This window comes from Thalassophryne amazonica, chromosome 5, assembly GCF_902500255.1.
Source record: "Thalassophryne amazonica chromosome 5, fThaAma1.1, whole genome shotgun sequence".
NCBI classification, from domain to species: domain Eukaryota; kingdom Metazoa; phylum Chordata; class Actinopteri; order Batrachoidiformes; family Batrachoididae; genus Thalassophryne; species Thalassophryne amazonica.
Window position 1 is genome coordinate 106,603,217 of NC_047107.1, and position 20,777 is coordinate 106,623,993.

General features: G+C 41.6%; 2 protein-coding genes across 3 annotated transcripts in view; one reads left to right on the top strand and one right to left on the bottom strand.

Annotated features, from left to right (window-relative positions):
* The first annotated feature begins 82 nt into the window (after positions 1-82).
* ogfod2 (2-oxoglutarate and iron-dependent oxygenase domain containing 2) lies at positions 83-9,697 on the top strand. 2 transcript variants are annotated; one of them, XM_034171050.1, is made up of 7 exons: positions 83-303; positions 2,628-2,684; positions 4,844-4,963; positions 5,055-5,154; positions 7,119-7,243; positions 7,324-7,581; positions 9,174-9,697. In XM_034171050.1, exons 1-7 carry the CDS (start codon positions 139-141, stop codon positions 9,438-9,440), a joined length of 1,092 nt encoding a protein of 363 aa, XP_034026941.1. In that variant the 5' UTR covers positions 83-138; the 3' UTR covers positions 9,441-9,697. The 2 variants fall into 2 exon arrangements, with proteins under 2 accessions (XP_034026941.1, XP_034026942.1); XM_034171051.1 differs by having other exon boundaries at positions 4,853-4,963.
* A 1,230-nt stretch (positions 9,698-10,927) lies between these two features.
* slc4a5a (solute carrier family 4 member 5a) overlaps positions 10,928-20,777 on the bottom strand; it is a 106,771-nt gene continuing 96,921 nt past the window's right edge. Inside the window, exons 17-25 of the mRNA XM_034171052.1 lie at positions 20,543-20,656; positions 19,052-19,213; positions 18,580-18,758; positions 16,818-16,890; positions 14,856-14,924; positions 14,159-14,332; positions 12,767-12,931; positions 12,632-12,690; positions 10,928-11,662 (exon numbers count right to left, since the gene is read on the bottom strand). Coding sequence (XP_034026943.1) covers positions 11,497-11,662; positions 12,632-12,690; positions 12,767-12,931; positions 14,159-14,332; positions 14,856-14,924; positions 16,818-16,890; positions 18,580-18,758; positions 19,052-19,213; positions 20,543-20,656 — 1,161 coding nt within the window. The 3' untranslated portion in view covers positions 10,928-11,496. The remainder of the gene's footprint in view (positions 11,663-12,631; positions 12,691-12,766; positions 12,932-14,158; positions 14,333-14,855; positions 14,925-16,817; positions 16,891-18,579; positions 18,759-19,051; positions 19,214-20,542; positions 20,657-20,777) is intronic.

Consider the following 20,777-nt stretch of genomic DNA (forward strand, 5'->3'; position numbering starts at 1 on the left):
CTGAAATATCTCTTTTTTTATCTGCAAAACAAATAAATCTGCCGCTTTTATTTTGAAAGTAGAATCGGAAGTCCTTTTACAGTTTTTCCTCACTCGTCGTTCCTCGGTTGTTGTTTTTCTGCGCACCGTATTAAAAACATGTACGTTGGTGCCTTCTTGCAAGCAATTATGACAAGCGAGAAAGACGAAACGCCAAACTTTTACACCTGTAACTGTTTTACAACTGACAATATTTTCTTGGACGACTACAAGCTACATGTTCGTTTTGTGTCAGTGCAGCAGTTCAGACTGGACTATAAACCTGTGAGTACACGCCCACTGAGTGCTGAAGCCACCGGCCGCCATGTTACCACTCCCTAGTTACAAGCTGCAGTATCTCGTATCAAATAAAATGTGCTATTTATTTTATTTTCCTGAAAACAGGCAACATTTAAAAACGGCCAACGTGGTTTGTTGAAATGTTGTGTGTATGCAGCAGTTTCTATCACGTGTGATTAAATAGTCTTACTGTAGCGGGATGAAAGTCCCGGGTCCCAATTGAAAAGACGTTCCCGCTAGCTTTGCTAATGGGGAGTTCCCCTTTGGCTGACCTGGTAGAGGAACGGTCTTTTGGTGCGAGCCGCGTCGTCCCGGCCACGAAGGTCCTGCTGCTTCAATCTGGCGTCACGAACAGGATGTGGGTCACATAGTATGCTAACATGCACCTGTGACTTCGGGACGAAGTCAAAAATGGTGGGGAGATGTGTAGCGGGATGAAAGTCCCGGGTCCCAATTGAAAAGACGTTCCCGCTAGCTTGGCTAATGGGGAGTTCCCCTTTGGCTGATCTGATCTGGTAGACGAACGGTCCTTTGGTGCGAGCCGCGTGGGCTCGATCCCCCACTGTCGTCCCGGCCACGAAGGTCCTGCTGCTTCATTACAATAAAATGTTTTTGAGTGTTAAGTAGGTTTTATTTTATTTATTTGAGTTTTCCAAGGCCACACTAGTTTGGTCATTACATCTGCCTCAATTTGAGGGCGATCTAATGACATGTTCTCAAATTGCATGTGCTGGTGCTACACTTTGCTGCATCCACCACACTACAGAACCACGTTGGATCTTAGAACCAACCAGACAGCCAATCGATGTGGCACCCTGAGATTGCCTACGATTGGGAGTTTCTATGCATGTACACATTCTGCCAACAAGTTTGCACATCTTCTGACATACTGGCATTGCTTATTTGAATTTGTGATTTTACTGATTGAAGACGTACAGAGAAGCTAGCAACATTATTGATTGAAATACAACTAAGAGCAGTTAGGGTTAACTTGGATTGCTTGACAGTCTCAATATGTTACAATCTCACTATGTGAAACTCGTCCATCCCACCTCTTGAAAGTAGACACTAGCCTGCCAAAAGGCCAGGGACATCTCCTTAGTCTTTTCAAGTCACTGGTGCCCTCAAGGCACCTGCGTGGTGGCTCATGCCACATGACCAAAATATTGTAGCTGCCATTCTTCATGGTGCAGGTGATACTCCTCTTCCTAGACTTCATAAATAACAATTCGCTTGACACAGTCATTCCAGCTGTACCCAGGGATCCTCGGATGAGACAAGTACCAGCGTTATGTAGTTGTCTCCTAAGGTCACTTGTTTCCTTCACAACCATGCAGTGAGACAGGAAGCACCAGGATTCTAAAACCTGGATGGTTGTTGTCTTACAAAGGTATCAGCGTTGTAAACACCGATGTCCAGCGACTTTATGACTCCATAAGCTTTTTTCAGGCATATCTTGATCTCAAAGACAGAAGACACAGAGACATGAATATCGCTGGCAAGATAAGTGAGTCTGTAGTACTTTGACACCTTCACCACATCCAGTACATTTGTGATGGCTGGGTTCAGAAGCCACTGAAAGCCTCTGTATTTGTTTTGATACAGAACATTTGCAAACCGAGGTACTGCAGTCCCTCACTCAGATTTGCAAGTGCTGCAATAAGAGCAGCCATTGATTTTGCAAATAACACAGCATCGGCCGCAAAGTCAAGGATGGTAAACATTTCCTCACTGACAAACGGGACCTAAGCCACTGGTTTTCACAACTCTTCCTAACATCTTATACATGCAAGCACTGAACAATGTAGGAGCCAGAACAGATCCCTGAGGAATGCCAGTATTCACTGGGAAAAAGTCAGAGACGCTACCTTGGCTCTGCACAGCAAAACGGTACCTGTGTGCATGCCGGCTTTAACTTGGTGTGATTTTACAAGACCTTTGGGTTGCTTGTGCCACAGTGAACAGACATGCTTGTTTTTCTGTTCATTGTGAGTTAGTGGCAGCTGTGCTTCTGTGGACATGTGGCACTGTTTTCCACGAGTGCAAACCAGCAAACTGGTGGCTTACTGTTGAAAACCTCATTGACTGGAACAAGTCGACATAACCCTCCACTGTGGCAGATCAATGGTTAGTTTTGGAAATGAGGGTAGGCTGCAGGTATGGCTGCAGGGTTCCCTTTTGGGACCCAAAGCAGTTCAGTGTGGCAACATTTGGCACCTGAGCATGATCCCAAACCTGTCTTAAGTGTGTAGTATTTAGAATATCAGCTTTTCAAACTTTGCTGACCTGTGAATACTTTAATCTTGCAGCTGCTGGAAAGTCTTGGCTGTGTGACGGATCAACAGTTTGACAATGTTCTCACTAAGGTAAGACAGCACATTTGCAACAGATATGATATTTGCACCAGGGCTAAAAGAGCTGTTGTTTTCATTATTGGTCCATCTGTCTGTTCTTAGTAGGACTAATGGTTTTCTATCTGTAAGCATTAGACAACAGAGAAAAACAATACCTTTCCAAGTTCACATAGCTGAAGGTAATGTTTACAAGTTTAATTTTTTACACCCAATAATAGTCCATAACTGTACATACAATGTATAGTGATATAAAAATGGAAGAAAAACTGTAAATAATAATAACTGAGCTATCAGAGGCACCTGTTTTTCAATATTTTATAGTATTTTGAAGGCTGTTTAATCAGAAAACTTTTAAGATCATAAAGAATTCACTATGTGGAGCTGTAGTATATGTGTTCTGTACATAATTGTGTGAAAAAGATCTAAATACCAGTCATGTATTAATTACACAGAAATGATATTAACAGATAATGTCATATCAAGAGGATGACAGTAACCAGAGGAAAACACATTGTCAGCACCTGACAGATCCGTTCTGCACATGCATAGATCAGATCTACACGTGCGGACAGACACTTTTGGATTGGCAATAACTTAAACCAAGTTGTCTTAATTAATATTAACAAAAAACACTATTCTTGTAAACTGCGAAAACATAAAACACTCAGTTGTTCCGTTTGGCTGTGAAATATGTCATGCGTGTAATTGTGCACATGCGCAGATCATATTTGGCAGGCAGTACGGAGCTGGTACTTAAACGCACCACTAAATGACAAGTTAAGCATCTGCTATATATGACGCATTATTGACAGAAGAATACCGAATATCAAGCTCTTTAGCTGTTTATTACTAAACAACAAATATTTTCTGTTGTAAAACCAGTTTAATCCACAAAATATAATTTGAGCACAGCGTTGCTTTGTTGTGATTGCGATACAAAAGTCTGCTTCTGCAACTTATGATGTTCTACATGTGACTGAAAGGTATCAGAGGGCTGATAAATACCCTGCGTGCAAGGTGTTTTTGTTGTTGTGTTTTTTTTCTGCACACTGAGCAGGTTTGATGCCGAGTGTGAAGCAGCTGGGATGAGAATCAGCACCTTCAATTCTGTGACCATGGTCCTCTGTTGGAAATTGGTGGGTTGTCCCCTCTGGGTCAGGGGAGAGTTATTGTCCCAAGTGAAGGAGTTTCAGTATCTTGGGGTCCTGTTCAGGAGTGGGGGTAAGTTGGAGCATGAGCTCAATAGACGGATTGGGGTGGCGTCTGAAATCTTAAGGATGCTATACCAGACCGTCGTGGTGAAGAAGGACCTGAGCCAGAAGGCGAGGCTCTCACTTTACCAGTCAGTTTACGCTCCTGTCCTCACTTATGGTCATGAGCTTTGGGTAATGACTGAAAGAATAAGATTGCAGATACAAGCAGAAGAAATGAGGTTCCTCTGTTAGGGTCTTCCAAGCACGTCCAACCGGGTGGAGGCCCAGAGGAAGACATAGGACATGACATGCTGGAGAGATTACATTTCCCAGCTGGCTTGGGAATGACTTGGGGTCCCCCAGGAAGAGTTACAGGACTTGGCCGAGGATAGGGAAGTGTGGTAGAGCTACTTGCTCTGCTGCCATGGCGACACAGACCTGGATAAGTGGCTGAAAATGAATGAATGCATATTTTGTCTTCTTTGTGAGTTTATCATGAAGTCAGTTATACCAGTCAATCAGAAATATTTTACTGGTCAACATTAGCGTCTGATCGTATTTCTAGCCACACTGATAGCAGAGATATTTTTATAAATGGGTTTTTGGGCTACATTTTGCTTGACCCTGTCTTTGGACCAATGTCTTGCAAAACCTAATCATCTGGACACACTATTCTAAGTAATATTCCCATCAAGAAAATCCATCCAGCTATGTTTTAAAATTTATTGTCTTCACACTTACAGTCGCCCGCTTACCGCGCGCTCAGCTTGAATATGTCAGTCTGTAGCTATTGATATCTGCCGGCTGTTACACTGAAATGATTGATTGTGAATAACTGGGGAAAGAAAAATGACTGAACCACCATAAAACCTGTTTCTCACATGATTGCAAAGCTTAAGAAAATGTGAAAAGAAGGTCATGATCGTGAGAGGATGGATCTAAAAAGTACCTGATGTAAACAAAATGAACAATGGTCAGTGTGTTCAGATTTCTCAGGAAGTGGAGAGGCGAAGGCACCTTGGCGTGACATCTGCTGAGAGAGCTGCTGCCATAAGAGCCGATTATCAGCCCCTGCATCCTCACGTCTACCATCTACAGGTAGTTATGGCAACAGTCGTTACTGACCCTGTCTGTAAGAAGGTGTTGTGAAGGAACACCACTGATGTGCTGGCATGCATCCTGTCCTCAGGAGTCTTACCTCGCTCCAGAGTTCAGAAGGATTGTTGAGTTTTGTCGGAGCAGTGATGCAAGTGAAGAAGGTCTCCTGTCTTTGTTTGAGGAAGAGGCAGGTAAGACACAAGTACTTTAGGGTTTTATCTCATAATCTTTGATTAAAAACATGTATTTGTCAAACTGGTATGTTTAAAAGAGAATATTATAGCAATATTAAAGTAAAAAAATCCTTCAGAAACTTCAAAAACAATATTTTTATTGTTCTCCTTGAGGTAAATGTGCAGTTAAATATAAATCAAATGGAGTGGTGTCTTTGGTTTATCATTATACAGGAGTGGTATTTTAGGTTATTTGTTGGATTACCTGATCAAAAGGGTGTAAATGATGAACTGTGAAGAACATGATTGTGTGTGTTTTGGAGGGTGCAGTTCTGACAGCAGTAAGACAGTTTTAGTTACTGTGAGGGCACGATTCCTAAATCTAGACACAAAAACACATTTAAATAAAGTGACTTTTTGTGTCTTCTGACTTTCTCTAAGATGAATCGTCAGCAGTGTGCATAGCTATTTGTGGTGAAAGCATCACAGTTGTTGAGAAAATCATTATCTTGGCAGTGACATTCACACCTCTAGGTGCTTTGAGGTGAAGAGACATCTGGGAAGAGCTTATGGAGTCGTGAGGTTGCTGGACAGTGTTTGGTGATGTATTTCCCTTTGCAGGAGGTTGAAGGTTTCTTTAGGATCCTGGTGCATAAGGCCTGGATGTCTTTGGTACTACATCGCTTCAGAAGCTCTTTGGGTACTGCTGGAATAACTGTGCCAAACAAGCAGTTATTTAAGGAGACTTAATTGAGACTTAGGCTCAGTGCCAGTACTTTCACCCTACCACTTCACCCTTTTCCCTTCAGTGTGCAAAATGACAGGAAAGGTTGAAGTGGTAGGGTGATGGGAGGGTATTGCCATTGGGCTTTACTAAACTGTGAGGGAACGTCAGCTACAGTGTTTTGGCCATGTGGTACATTTCTCTGAGCCTGATCCAACATGCAGGCATGTTGGGTTTGAGGTGATCCCAGCAAGAACCCTGACTGCAGCAGCTAGATGGTTACTGTATTTTCTGGACTAAAAGTTGTGTTTTGTTTTGTTTTGAGGTTAAGACTCATAAGTAATTTATGCATGTCAAAAAATATGCATGTTAACTGTTCACAAAAATCATGGTTCGGTGCTTTTTCAGTACATTGGAAACAAAAGGGTAGCACGGTGGATTAGTGGTTAGCACTGTTGCCTCACAGCAAGAAGATCATGGGATTGATTCCCACGTGTGACCTTTCTGTGTGGAGCTTGGCTGTTCTCCCCGTGTTTGGTTGGGTCCTTCCGCCCACATCCAAAGACATGCAAATGAGGTGAATTGGAAACTTTAAATTGACAGTGTGAATGTGTGTGTTTGTCTATATGTGGGCCTTGTGACAGACTGGTGTCCTGTCCAGGGTGTACCCCACCTCTCACCCTATGACTGCTGGTATAGACTCCAGCCCCCCGTGACCATTAATTGGAGTAAGCGGGTATGAGAGATGGATGGATGGATAGATGGATGGAAACAAAAGCCACAGCCTTAAAGATATTTAACCTATGCTCTTTAGGCTACTGTGAGACTGAAAATTCTTTCCAGATTGTTAAGAAATGTTTTTTTTTTTTTCTTGAATTCTTGTAAAATATATTTTTCAAAAATAAATGTGACTTATGTGTGCTCCAGTGTGGCTTACAGCCTGGAAAAATATGTACTTTCAGGTGGTGACGATGGATTAGAAGGTATGCTTTGGAGGTTGTCAACCAGCCCTTAGGGTGGTTCAGTAGAATGGTAGAATGGTGGATGTGGCACCCACCAGAGGACACTCCTTATCTTGTTTTAGATGTTAATATTGCCAAAGGCACATCTGAGCTATGGGAATTAAACTGTATTCTTGTTTTTTGTGTGCGTGTGCGTGCCAGATAAGCTCAGTGATCATAAAACTGTATTCATGGCACATTAGCTTGTGATATTTATCCATGGAGCGTCTTTACCTGATTTACTGTTTCTGTTGAAGTTTCAAGGGTGTATCGCTTCCCCGTGTTTGAGAGAAACTTCTGTGATCAGCTGGTGGAGGAGCTTGAACACTTTGAGCAGTCTTCAGCTCCCAAAGGAAGACCCAACACCATGAACCACTACGGGGTAACATATCCACCCTTCACACCTTTTAAACACAGAGTGAAGCATTACTCAGTGACCCTTTTCATCTTTTCTCCACCCAGATCCTTCTTAACGAGTTGGGCTTTGACAACGACTTCATCACGCCTCTCAGAGAGCGGTACCTACATCCTGTCACCTCACTTCTTTTCCCAGACTGTGGGGGGAGCTGTCTGGACAGTCACAGGGCTTTTGTGGTCAAATATGACATGAATGAAGACTTGGACCTCAGCTATCACTATGACAACGCAGAAGTCACGCTGAATGTTTCTCTGGGCAAGATCTTCACTGATGGCAACCTGTACTTTGGCGACATGAGACAAGTACGACTACAGTATAATTGTTGAATAAAATAAAACCCAACTGTAAACATACTTTGAATTCTGAAAAGTGGTTTCTTCCATATAAAATAATTTACTGGGTATGATATTGCACCGTACAGCAGGTAGCTCAGTAAGATGAGGAGTTGGGTTACAAACATGTAGACCTGGGTTTGATTCCAGGTCACATTACCCATCTGTGTCCTTGGACAAGACATTTCATCTGTAACGTCACAATCCACCCAGTTGTAAATGGGTGCCGGCTTTGGTTGGGGAAATAACCTGCATCTGATTGGGGTCCCATCATAGACTTTCATCCTCTTCGTGCTATGCAATCTGGTGATAAGCACTGGCACCAGTGGGCCGCAGGGTCGATATTGGACTTACTTCTACATCTTTTATTACACAGATTATACTTTAGTTTGTACAACCCCAATTCCAATGAAGTTGGGACATTGTGTAAAATGTAAAAAACAGGATACAATGATTTGCAAATCCTTGTCAACCTATATTCAACTGAATACACCACAAAGACAAGATATTTAATGTTCAAATTGATAAACTTTATTGTATGAAATTAGACTTGCAGTTTTAAGTAACTTATTCTAATTGAATTGTACATGTAGTTTTTTTGTTTGCGTGTCCTTTGAGTTTGTGTAAGCTAACCTTCATGCTCAGATCATGTCAGTGTCCTTTTGTTTCCTGTCTTTTGTCTAGTCGGTGTCTTGTAGTAGTTGGTGACCTCTATGTAGTCTGTTGTATTGTAAGCTCCTGTGATGTTTGTGTGATTTTACTGTAAATTGTTTAATTCTTATAGTCTGTCAGGGACTACAGATGGAAATTAGCCCATGGCTATAAGCTGACATATTTACACTTTGTGTTCATTAATACGTGTTGTCCCTTTTAAATAAATGAAAATGAAATGAAATTGTTTTTGTGCAAATATTTGCTCATTTTGAAATGGATGCCTGTTTCAAAAAAGTTTATTGGAGATGTTCCTTTCATTCCCAATCATGACACTCACCTGTTTACAATTAACTTGTTCACCTGTGGAATGTTCCAAACAGGTGTTGGAGTATTCGTGAACTTTCCCAATCTTTTGTTGCTCTGTTCCAGCTTTGTTGAAACACGCATCCATTTCAAAATTAGTAAATATTTGCACAAAAACAATAAAGTTTGAACATTAAGTATCTTGTCTTTGTGGTGTATTCAATTGAATATAGGTTGAAGAGGATTTGCAAATCATTGTATTCTTTTTTTTTTTTCTTTTTTTTTTTACATTTTACACAATGTCTCAACTTCATCGGAATTGGGGTTGTACTTGGATGTTCAAGATCATAAGTCCAAAGGCTTTTCATAAATTCAGTTTTGTGATACTGAATTGATATCAAAACAGTGAAAATGTGTCAAAACAAAAAACATTTGAGCTGCATTATATCTACTGATGTACCTTAGATTAAACTGGCAAATTTTGACTTATGTCAAGGAGTTAATATCCCACCAGCATCTGTTGGGCTTTTGACAGATTACTCAATTAGTAAAGTGGGTTCACCATGCAAATCTCACTAATTGTAAGGCTTTGCTGCCCCCTGTAGGTGCCTTTGGATGAGACTGAGTGTTCAGAGGTTGCACACAGGGTGACTGAGGGCCTCCTTCACCGAGGACAACAAATGCACGGGGCCTTGCCCATCTCCTCCGGCCAACGCTGGAACCTCATTATCTGGATGAGGGCATCGCAGGAACGTAACAAACTTTGCCCCATGTGCAACAGGAGGCCGACTCTGGTAGAAGGTCAAGGCTTCGCTGACGGCTTCACCAACAAACCGTCTCCACTGCTGAATGCTTCATGTGTGCTAACATAATATATGTACCAGAAGTTCGGGTTTACTTCATTAGGCAGCATACCTCATCAGAGAGACTGTTTAGACTACTAAAGAAGTTCAAATACTTTTTTTTTTTTTTGCCAAAAAGAGAGAAGTGGTAATTCACCTAATTTTTTCAGTGACTGCCTGTGATCGGGTCGGACAAACAATAACCATAAATTTATGTACTGCGTTTCTCATTTGTATTTCAAATCAGCATTAACTGCAGCTGTAGATGATTCAAAGTTGCCATATTTAAGAAACTTTAAGATAAAATACCCAGTACACTTTGACTTCATGCATTTATTTCTCCTGTTAAATCCAGATGCTAACATTGCCCGTGTTTATATGTGTATAATGAGCTCTTTTTCTTGCTGTATTTGATGTATTCCTGATGAGTATTCTCTTAATGTATCAAAATACTAGTATAAATGCATACTGGTATACATTTGTATTCTCTGGGGTCCTGTTTGCTGTGTGAGAAGTGCTTGCTGAGCTGGTGGGGCTCATATATGTATTATGTTCTCACCCTTGTCTTCGTTTTCTGTGGTGGTAGTCGTGGTGGTGTACATCTGTCTCGAGCTGGGGTCCTCCACCAGAGCCTTGGGGATTTGGAGGTCCTGCACAGTATCTTAGCTGTTCCCAGGACTTCGCTGTTTGGGACAAAGACCTCAGATGTATCTGGAATCAGCTGAAGTCATTCTCCTAGTTTGGTGGGTCACAGCCTTGAGTCCTCCTATCACCATGGGTACCACTGTGTCCTTTACCGTAGACTTTTTGGTAGTTTTTCCTTCTTGATCCTCTTATGCGTTTCCCAGTTTCCATTGAATGCAGCAATAGTTTTGGAACCTGTCCACCCCATATCAGGTAAATATCTATGACTGGCTGGCTTCAATGCTCAAATGTGAGTGAAGCTGGCCGGCATGAAGCGTTTTCAGTGGCCTTCCCAAAGTCCTGACTTCAAACCTATCTGGACTCTGCTTTAAAATGGTGCCTGTTCCAGGAAACCAACAAATTTATCTGAACTTAGCCAATTCTGCCAAGAAGAACGGTCAAATTTCTAGCTAGAATTCTGCAAGAAACTTGATAGCTCCCACAAATGTCCAGTCAAGGTGAAACTTGATAAAGTATTTTCACTTGAATATTAGATGTGCTGTATGTATATCTTTGACCCTGTGTTGATTTCAGAAAACCCAAAATAAATTACAGCTTTTACAGCAAATTGAATTTTTTTTTTTTCTCTGTCACATATGTTGTGCAATCTTTATGCCGCCACAGTAAATAAATAATTGAATATCTCTATTGTTGTGACACTCGTGAATGATCAGTATGTAACCTTATGAATTAATCTGTATACCTTTTATATGCTGCATAATAGATGATTGTATTAATGAAGATTCCTCAAAACCCGGTGAAAATCTGAGGCCTGGTCTGTAATAGGTGTGGTTGCATTTTGAAGTGGATCCACATAAAGAGGAACATCAAAATATGCTTTAATGTTAAATAACTATTTTATTACTGAAGTAGAAACAATTTACTTTTGTGTGGAAGTGCAAAAAAAAAAAAAAAAATCTACGACATTTTAACACCAACATTGTAAATTGTATGCACTCGAGCAAACCTTTGGCAAATATGACAAAGTCTGAGGAATTGCAAGCAAAAATCTACACAATATCTTACACATTTCAACATCAGCGCACAAAGAATTTTGGTTGTTTCATTTTGTTTCAGGTGAAGAGGAACAGGGACAGAGTTGAAGGTTTGCAGCTTTAAAAGCGGACAAATTTGCATGGAAGACGAGTTTGGTTTTTGAGTCAGTGCTGTAATTGTATAATATTAATATATGTAATATTTTCAAGTGTATTACCTGTACAGTACATGCAGATAAGTATATTTCTTTTTTATTATAGTTTACATCACTCAAGTAATTGAGCATTTAATAGTACTTAAAGTAAAATTGGTTCAAAAAGACAGCTTTACTTTTGTTCTTCTCAGGTCCATGGATGATCTCCTTTGGTCCACAGTGTCTGTGAAGCATCCGCAGCTGGAGTCGGTTTCATAACATGGTCTCACCGCTCACGTCCCGGGGTCTGGGGCAGTCGATGTCCGAGTCGTAGTCCGACTCCATCTCGATCTTGACCTGGGGGATGGTGCAGGCCGTCCCTTGGCCCGAGGGGACGGCTGGTGAGGACGGGCAGGAGATCTTCAGGTGCAAAGTGATACTGAGGAAGGGTAAGATCTGGTTATCGTACAAACCTAACACACTGATGTGGGGATAGGGTGGAGCTCAGCCACAAGGCATCACAACAGGAATACCACAAAATATTTAGTCAGAATGCTTTGTGGGTAGAAATTACTGGGAAAGAACTGAGGTAAAAACAATACTAGTGAGGAAAGGTTAGTGACTAGATGTCAGACTCTTTATGTCAAGGAAAGCATTGAGATGGCCAAGTGTAGCGCTTAGATTTCACGAGTAGTCACTCAGGGCAGTTCGTATGTATCTTAGAGAAGAATTCGGCATCAGCGCTGTCTGTTTTGAACACAAAGCATGGAAAGAGTGACCCCAAGTGATCCTGAGTTGAGCACATGTTCAACCATATTATTTGAGAGTTTGACAGTTCTTAAAAATTCTGATCATGTTCAAAACTGCTACAAATTTAATGACTTTTCTCAAGTTGTGCCAAGCTATGTTGGGTAGTATGCCAAGCTCCTCCCAGAGATAGGAGTCACTACATTTACTCTGTAAGAGCTGCTTCACCCCCATTAGGAAAATTTCTAGATATGTGTTAAGTTTTAATTTGGGCCAATATGCCATGAATCAACACCAAACCTGGCCAAGTGTGAGAGTCACTTAACAGAATTTAGAGCAACAATCCAGATTTGAATAATTTGTCTAATTATCATTAGCTCAAAAAAAAAAAAAAAAAAAAAAAAAAAAAAAAAAAAAAAAATTCCAAATGACAAATTTGATTCTGATCATATAAATGAGTTGAGGGTAACTTGGATGAAACGGTACACACTCCACAGAGTGTCATTCTGTCTAGTCTCATTTCCCAAATCCAGATTAAAAATAGAATAATTTGCGTGTATATACACAGTTTTGCACTTGGGTTGACAGCAGTTGTTGAGGCCGTGTGACTTCAGGATGGATGAGGTCTTTGTACGGGATGTGCAGTTTGAGGACACAGTACCTGCGATCCATGTCTGACTCTGAGCTGGCAGACCGGTCACAGTACGAGTGGAACTTGTCCTGCACACAAATAGTTCAAGACCATCAACATCATCCATAATTCCTGCAGGGGGCAGAAGAAGCCTGGGTTTCTCACCTCATCCTCCCCATGGTCATGTTTGGATTTTTTGTCCTTTCCTTTTTTCTTATCATCCTTCTTCTTCTTCTTCTCGTTCCCTGGCAGGAGGTCGTCCAGCCAGGCGAGGTCATGCTGGGAGAAGACCATGTCCAGCATCTTCCTGACCACCATCAGACCGAGGATCTGAGGGTTTAGTACAAAGACACACTGACACACAGGCTTCCCTCATCCTGGTGTACATATGGCAGTTCTAAAGTAATGGAATTACAATCAGAGAATATTTTTTTATGCCAAGCTAAAATATGGCCAGATTTTGCTGTCAATGTAATTCTGTTACCAAATAATTACCCTACAGTCAAACCAGTTTATTACACTGTTTCTAATAACATAAGGCTGCCTTTGTAATTCACAAAAGCAGATTTAAGAAATCCAGCATAAAGTCAGGCTTGACCTCATCGACCCAGACCATCCTGACTTAATACGTTTCACGCCAGATTGAGGAGGCAGCGCAACGTCAAGCCAGGCCAAAGTGTTATTTACATAAAACCAAGTGCATATTAATATTCTAATTGATATTCAAACTGTACTTTGACTCAGTCTAGCATATTTTATATACGCTCTGTCTCTTGGCCATGTTCCATATATTTGCACCACCTCACCGATGTGCACATGCGGTATTCCCTGTTTACATGCAGTATGATGAGGTTACCTGATGAAAAAAACATTTTCAGAGACAACTATGACTGTAAATTCATCAAAGGCTCCTATAACAGTGTCATGTACATTTTATGCCTGTGTTTATTTCACTATATTAAAGTATTTGTTGTCAGTAACTTTGGACAGTTCAATCTTCCATGATGGAACAACAAATACTGTTTAATCTGTTCATATGACAGTGAAAGGTGACCTCACAAAGGCTGCCAAAGGTATCAGGACTACTTCAGTTTGACTGATATGGTTGAGGCAATGGTCTAGTGTGAGGGTCACCAACCCTGTTCCTGCCCTGCATGTTTTCTAACTTTCCCTGATCCACTCCCAGGCAGTTAAATCTATTAGGTGTGCTCAGCCAATCAAGAGCTGGAAAACAGCACTTTCAAAAAAATCAGGTGTGACTTGAGAAGGTAGATGTGGAAAACACGCAGGACAGGTGCCGTCCAGGAACAGGGTTGGTGACCCCTGGTAGTGGTTAAGCGTTGGGCTTCAAATTCCAGCCTGACTGGAAAATCACTAAGGGCCCTTGGGCAAGGTCCTTAATTCTCTAGTTGCTCCCGGTGTGTAGTGAGCGCCTTGTATGGCAGCACCCTGACATAGGGGTGAATGTGAGGCATTATTGTAAAGTGCTTTGAGCAGCTGATGCAGATGGAAAGCGCTATATAAATGCAGTCCATTTACATTTATCTTTTTTCATACCATAACAGGGAAGATGATCGCCAAGAAAGTGGATTTGAGGATCCAGAGAACAGCCAGACAGGTGATCTGGATCAGTGTGAACAGGTGTACCCTCCTCAGAGGAACGTGACGGAGGAAGGACAAGTCGGGCTGGTGCTTGGATGGCATCATGTACAACTTAATCCTGTCCCAGAACTGAGGAGGAGGAGACACAGTTCTGAGTGACATCATACTATAATGTATTCATTTATTTAAAAAAATGTCTGTTCTCCTACTGCTCCCAGGTCCTTTGGATTCCACCCAACTTAGAAACTTAGGTCAATGGGTCAAATGTCAGATTGCCCTAGCCTTTACTGCTTTCCTGCACATAGGTACAACTTACTAGTAAAGTTAATTCCATGCAGTCACATTAGACAGTTATTTTGAAATGATTCAATGATTTAGAGAAGGTCTGTATTCACCAGCATTAGTGGCACAATGCTCTGGATGAATGGAAGGCAGGTAATGGATATCACCATCTCAGACACTTTCCCTCAGGCCACAGCATTGGGCTTTTAAACGTATCTAAATGTAGCAGATTGATTATGTCTGGTTGTGTATAATAAATACAAAATATTTACATGTCTTTTTCCTTTGGCACCTGAAAATAAAGTGGTCTGTGCACAGAAAGGGATGATGTTCCACCAGAATAAATCATTTTTATTATGATTAACATTACCTGGATTCCACCGAGGGACGCCACACCCATGTAGAGGAAGACTCCGTACAGGACAGGCATAGGGATGAACTACAATAACAAAAAGCACAGAAAAACACATCAAACCCACTGATGCAATCAATGAATGCATTCTAGAAACAATAGAAAAATAGCCATTGATAAACTAGAGCAGGGGTAGGCAACCTGTTCCAGAAAGAGCCATGAAGGTGCAGGTTTTCTTTGCAGCCACTGACTCCACCAGGTGATTTCACTGATTAACTGATTCCATCTGCTCTAAGTGATATTAATCAGTAAAATCACCTGGTGGAGTCAGTGGCTGCAAAGAAAACCTGCACCCTCATGGCTCTTTCTGGAACAGGTTGCCTACCCCTGAACTAGAGCAATCAGAGATTTCTGACACACCTCCAAAATTCAGTGGAGTCTTCCATGCCCTAATATCTATCTATTGTGCAAATTTGGTGAGAATCCGTGAAGTAGTTTTGTCATCATCCTTAAAATTCTATATAAATTGAAATCTTGATCCAGGATCCGGATCACCTCCAAAATTTAATGGAGTCTTCAATGGCCTAATATCTATCTGTGATAAAAAATTTGGTGAGAATCCGTGAAGTAGTTTTGTCATCATCCTTAAAATTCTATATAAATTGAAATCTTGATCCAGGATCCGGATCACCTCCAAAATTTAACGGAGTCTTCAATGGCCTAATATCCATCTGTGGTGAAAATTGTCAAAATTTGTGCAGTAGTTTTTAACCTAATCCTGCTAACATTCAGAGTGACAAATAAATAAATGCCAATGATTTTATTACATCCATGCTGGATGTAATATAACTCTGATAAAAAAAAAAAAACTATCAGAGTTTAAGATACATAATGAACATGAGCTCACAGAGCAGCCTGTTGGCTTTAATTTGACAATATTTATATCCAAATTGAGTGAAAGGTGCAGAAATTACATAATTTATGTGTGGCCTTGTTTTTATGAGGGACAAATAGTAATTGGACAATTGGCTTCTGAGTTGCTTCACAGCCAGATGCTCGTTATTTAGTCTGTTTCAAGTGTGACGTGTCCTCGGGTTCAGTGCAAAATGGAAAAGGTATGAAGTATGGCAAATCTGTTCCCAGCAGGCCATCCTCAAAAACAGAATGTTTGTGCATGAAGGAGATGAGTGAGGGAAGCCACCAAGACATCCATGGCAACTCTGGTGTAGTTATAAGGTGAAACAGCTTGACAGCTATGTGTATAACTACCGTACTGGCCTGAATATAAGTAGGCCCTGATTATAAGATGACCCTGTATTTTTCAGGGTCACCTCCTTCATGATTGTGCATGAAGGAGAACAGTGAGGCATGCTACCAAAACACTCATGGCAACTTTGTAGGAGTTATAAGCTTAAATGGCTTGGCAGCTATTTGTTCAATTACCCTATTGGCCCATATGTAAGCTGGCCCTGATTATATGACGCTGTGTTTTTCAAGGTCATCTCCTTCATGAATGTGCATGAAAGAGATGAGCGAGGCAAGACACCAAGACACCTATGGCAATAGCTTTGCTACTATTTGTGCAATTACCGTATTGGCTTGCATATAAAAAAGGCCCCGATTATAAGACAGACCTGTGTGTTTTCATATGTATTTTCTGCAGAAAAAAAAAACAACAAAAACAAAGAAACTGATATTTGAGCCAATACAGTACATTTGGGACCTTAAACATGGGGGGTGGGGCTGGGTGGTGGATTTCCTATAGTGGAAGCCTGATTTGCTTTGACTTATATTCAAAGTAAAATTCTGTCATTATATGATTTAACACTCAAATATGCTGTTGTGAAAAACTGAAAAATATTTGTTGTCCAAATATTTCACTTTATGGATTATGTATATATCTTTGGTGTCCTCTTCAACTCTAACAATGAATCATCATCATCATCATCATCATAAAAGACTCAAAACCAAACTTTATACCTTAAGAACAGGAGCAAGGAAGATGGAGACTCCGGTGAGAACAAACACCAAAAGGCCGGTCACTCTTTGTTCCCTGGATATTAAAAGTACACAAATCTGTCAAGTCAGTGTCGCAACCTTTTGGTCATTTACGCTTGCAGAGAAGCAGTGACAGCCAGTGAAAGAAAGTGAAAAACTGGCTTACATCAAGCTGCATGTAACTTCAGCCACACCTACTCCTAATTGCCACCATGAATGTGATGATAAGATTGTTCCATTCACAGTGGCGGTCCTAGAGTGATTTACTCCCCGGGCAAAACCCCCTGCGTGCCCCCCCCCCCCCCCCCCCCGCACACTAACGTGACCACCATCTCCGCCCCACCACCCATGAAAACACTAACTTCGTCCAGAACACCCACAATCCCACAACAGCTATTTTCAAGAACAAATTTCCGGTTTTAATGACTACTGCAATAACAAACACAAAGAAACTGGCACAGTCTAATGTGTCATCATCCATGGACTTATCTGCAATGATCATCTCAAAAGTTTGCAGGAGGCATCATAATTGTTTGCCACAGTGCTCACTATCTGTGATGTGAAATTCCATCGAGTAGGAGCATTTCTGGGCAGCAGCCTGCAGACTCAAGAAAAGACATCCTCTTTGTGGATTTTGAGAAAAATGTGGCAAACCCAGAGAGTGATGAAAAAAATATTCTGCACTCAGATAAGCATTTAGCCCCCTGAAACAGAACCAGATTCAGTCTGTGTGCATAGCAATCCACAAACGTTGCACTGGGGGCTGTTGCTTTAACTTTGGCCTGCAAACCATTGAGAGCTGAAGCCATGACAGCGCCCACGGCTTCTTCGTAAGGAAGACTATCAAATGGCTTCGCCAAAATCCGGTCCACAACATTCAAATTGTCTGCCATTATGTGCAGCTTGCTATCTAGCTAGCTCGCCAGCTGGGACTGGCGCGAGGCTAGTGTGAAGTTTGTCCGCCTGTGAGTGCTTTGTGACGGTGGAGGAGCTCAGCAGCACCCGCTGCTCAGTAGGGACAGAAACTGCAATAGGAGTCAGAAAGAGTGATGGAAATCAGTCTCCAAACACAAGCAGCTACAAAAAAAAACAAAAAAACACCAGAAATAGAAGCTCGATTTGTTGCTAGTCGTTTTTAACAAAGAAAATGCCGCTAAGGGGATTAGGAAAGTCTCCGGTTCAACTCAGAACAGAATGAAAATGCTCCCACGGATGTTTACACCAAAAGATCGCTGATTCGCTCATTTCGCTGTCAATCAAAAAGGGATTCAGCCTCAGACAGATCATCCAATCATCATGCCGAAGCTGAGCGTCCGGGCCATCTGAGGCCAGCCCACTGCCCCATAGACCCCAGAGACGCTGAGCGTCCAATGGGCGGGACAAAGCCCAGTATTTATCCAATGACTCGTCTCGTTTTGCTGCAGTCTTTGCTTCGCTATTGAACTCTGTGGACGCGGGCGGCTGCCCGGTCGGCCCGCCTCCAGGACCGCCCCTGTCTATGCAGTAAGTCCAAACATGTCCAGCAGGTAACAGGCAGGTATGTGGTATATTACACAAATAAAATAAAGTTGGTTTTTGGAATGTTTGTGCTGTTTTAATTTGAAGATGTACAAGATGGTAACATTTATTGTTTTTGAGTTTGTGTATTACGAAACCGGAGAGGATGGACTGGTGTATCATTCTATAACTCACAATGTTTCTTTCAGTAATGCTGCTTGAATGGATCAGTTCCTGTTGGACCAACCTGACACCGAGGAACTGAGGCTGCTCTCCAGGAGCACTGGACTCGCTCTCCATCTTCAGAGAGTCAATGTGGGCGATGGAAATGACTGTGGCAGCGACATACCAAGGCAGACCCATAAAGGAGCAGATGACCATCAGGATGCCCACCCACAGCATATCCAGGTGATACCCACAACCTTTCTGCTCAGGACACCAGACACCAAACATTTATATATCATAAACACAACAATGGAACCACAGCACCATATCTGAATTTGACTGTTAAATGTTTTAACATCCAGCTGGTGAGACTGTTGAGCTATGCTGATGATACTGTGTTTGATTCAATGAAAATTGTGGTTGGCTCTGAAAAGTGATGTGGTATTGTTTAGCTTGGCAAAATTCAATAATAATGAAGCTCATCAGTCAACCTGGAACATAATGACAAGTACTTCAAACAAAAAAATTTTGTTGTTTTTTAATGCTGCACCTACTTTAAGTTTGTTCTCCTTGCGGTTGACGATCACGGCACTGATCTGCTGGTCCATGAAAATAAGGATGGTGACGAGGATGGCAGGGACACAGCTAGCCAGATATATCCACCATGGGTTCTTACCAAATGGCATCACCAACCAGCCTCGATCTGCCCGTGTTGGCTAGTGGGAGACGAGTCCACATTATTCCATATATAATTCCATTTAGATGTTTATTCAACAGCACCTCGTCTTCTTGTTGGTCTTCAAAATGTTTCACCACTCACCCCAGTGACTTCTTCAGTTTTAAAAAAAAACCTAGTGGGGATCCTCTACACACTACCAAACACTTCTAATGTGTTCAGTGGTGACAAGAAATGGTTTACTGGGAGCTTATCTAGCCATTTAGCCTGTGAGGGTGTTTGCATTCTTAATCACTACTCCTGAAAGTTTTTGGCCATTACCATGGTAATGCTTCAACTTCAAATAAAGTGTGCCATGGCCTTGTATATAATATGATGTCAAAATTAAGACAGTTTGACCGCCAGGTCAGGTCTGGGAGCATGCGCTGGTGCCATGTGTGACTGTATCCACTACACTATGGAATCATTTTGGGTCCTGGATGGCAACAACTCAGGCAGACAACTGGTTCATCCCCAACTCTTGAAAGGAACAATCTGTCTGCCAGAGCCAGGTGGAATATAGGTGTCCTCTTGGCCATCTCCAGTCACTGGGATCCTCAACACTGTGTACTGAATCATGTCCAGAGAAACATGACACATGGCCAAAATACGTATGTAGCTGATGATTCCTCACAAAACAAGTGGTGCTCCTCATCTTAGTCTCCTCAAATGACCATTTGTTTGCCACAGAATCATTCCAGCAATACACAAGTACCCTCCAAACAAATCTAGCACCAAAGACATCAAGTCTTCAGCTGACGTCAGTGGTTAACTTCCAAGTCTCACAACCACACAATAAGGCAGGAGGCACCAGGACTCTAAAGACTTGGATCTTTGTTCTCCCATGAAGATATTGGCAATGTCAAACACCTCTGTCAAGCAACCTCATGACTCTATAAACTCTCACTTGACATTCGTCAAAGCACGTTAACCCAGAGATATGAATGTAATCGCTGAGATAAGTGCCTGTTTACTCAAAGCCTTGATTGTAGTCTTGATCCAGAACAATCGCAAACCTAGACACTGCAATTTCTCACTCAGTTTCTTAAGTGTTGCAATCAGGGCATCCACTGATCCCACAGAAATTACAGTATCATACATAAAGTCAAGATCAGTACTTCTCCTCCCTAACAAAAACACTTAGGCATCTGGTTTCTACAACTTTACCCTACACCCAACAGTCCACCCAAGAACTGAACAGTGTAGGAACCAGAACACATCCCTGATGAACACCAGTTTTCACTGGGGGGAAAAATGTCCAGCGGTATTTTATTTGTTTATTTATTTATTTATCAGTCACACAGAATTATTTGAAAACAAATTGTTGTACCTTAAATTCTGTTGGGACCATCAGCTTAGGGGTTTTGAGGCCTATCAACATGTCCAGCCCCACAAACGTCATGATGGACATGAAGATAGAAAAGTCACTGATGAGTTTCCTCAGCTGTTAAAGCACAAAGACAGAAATGGAACAAATCAAAGGTGAAACACTACTGTGAAGAAAAAACAAGGAGGCGACACATCCCTTCATGAAAAAAAAATAAGGTTTGGCTGGTTTTACTGTA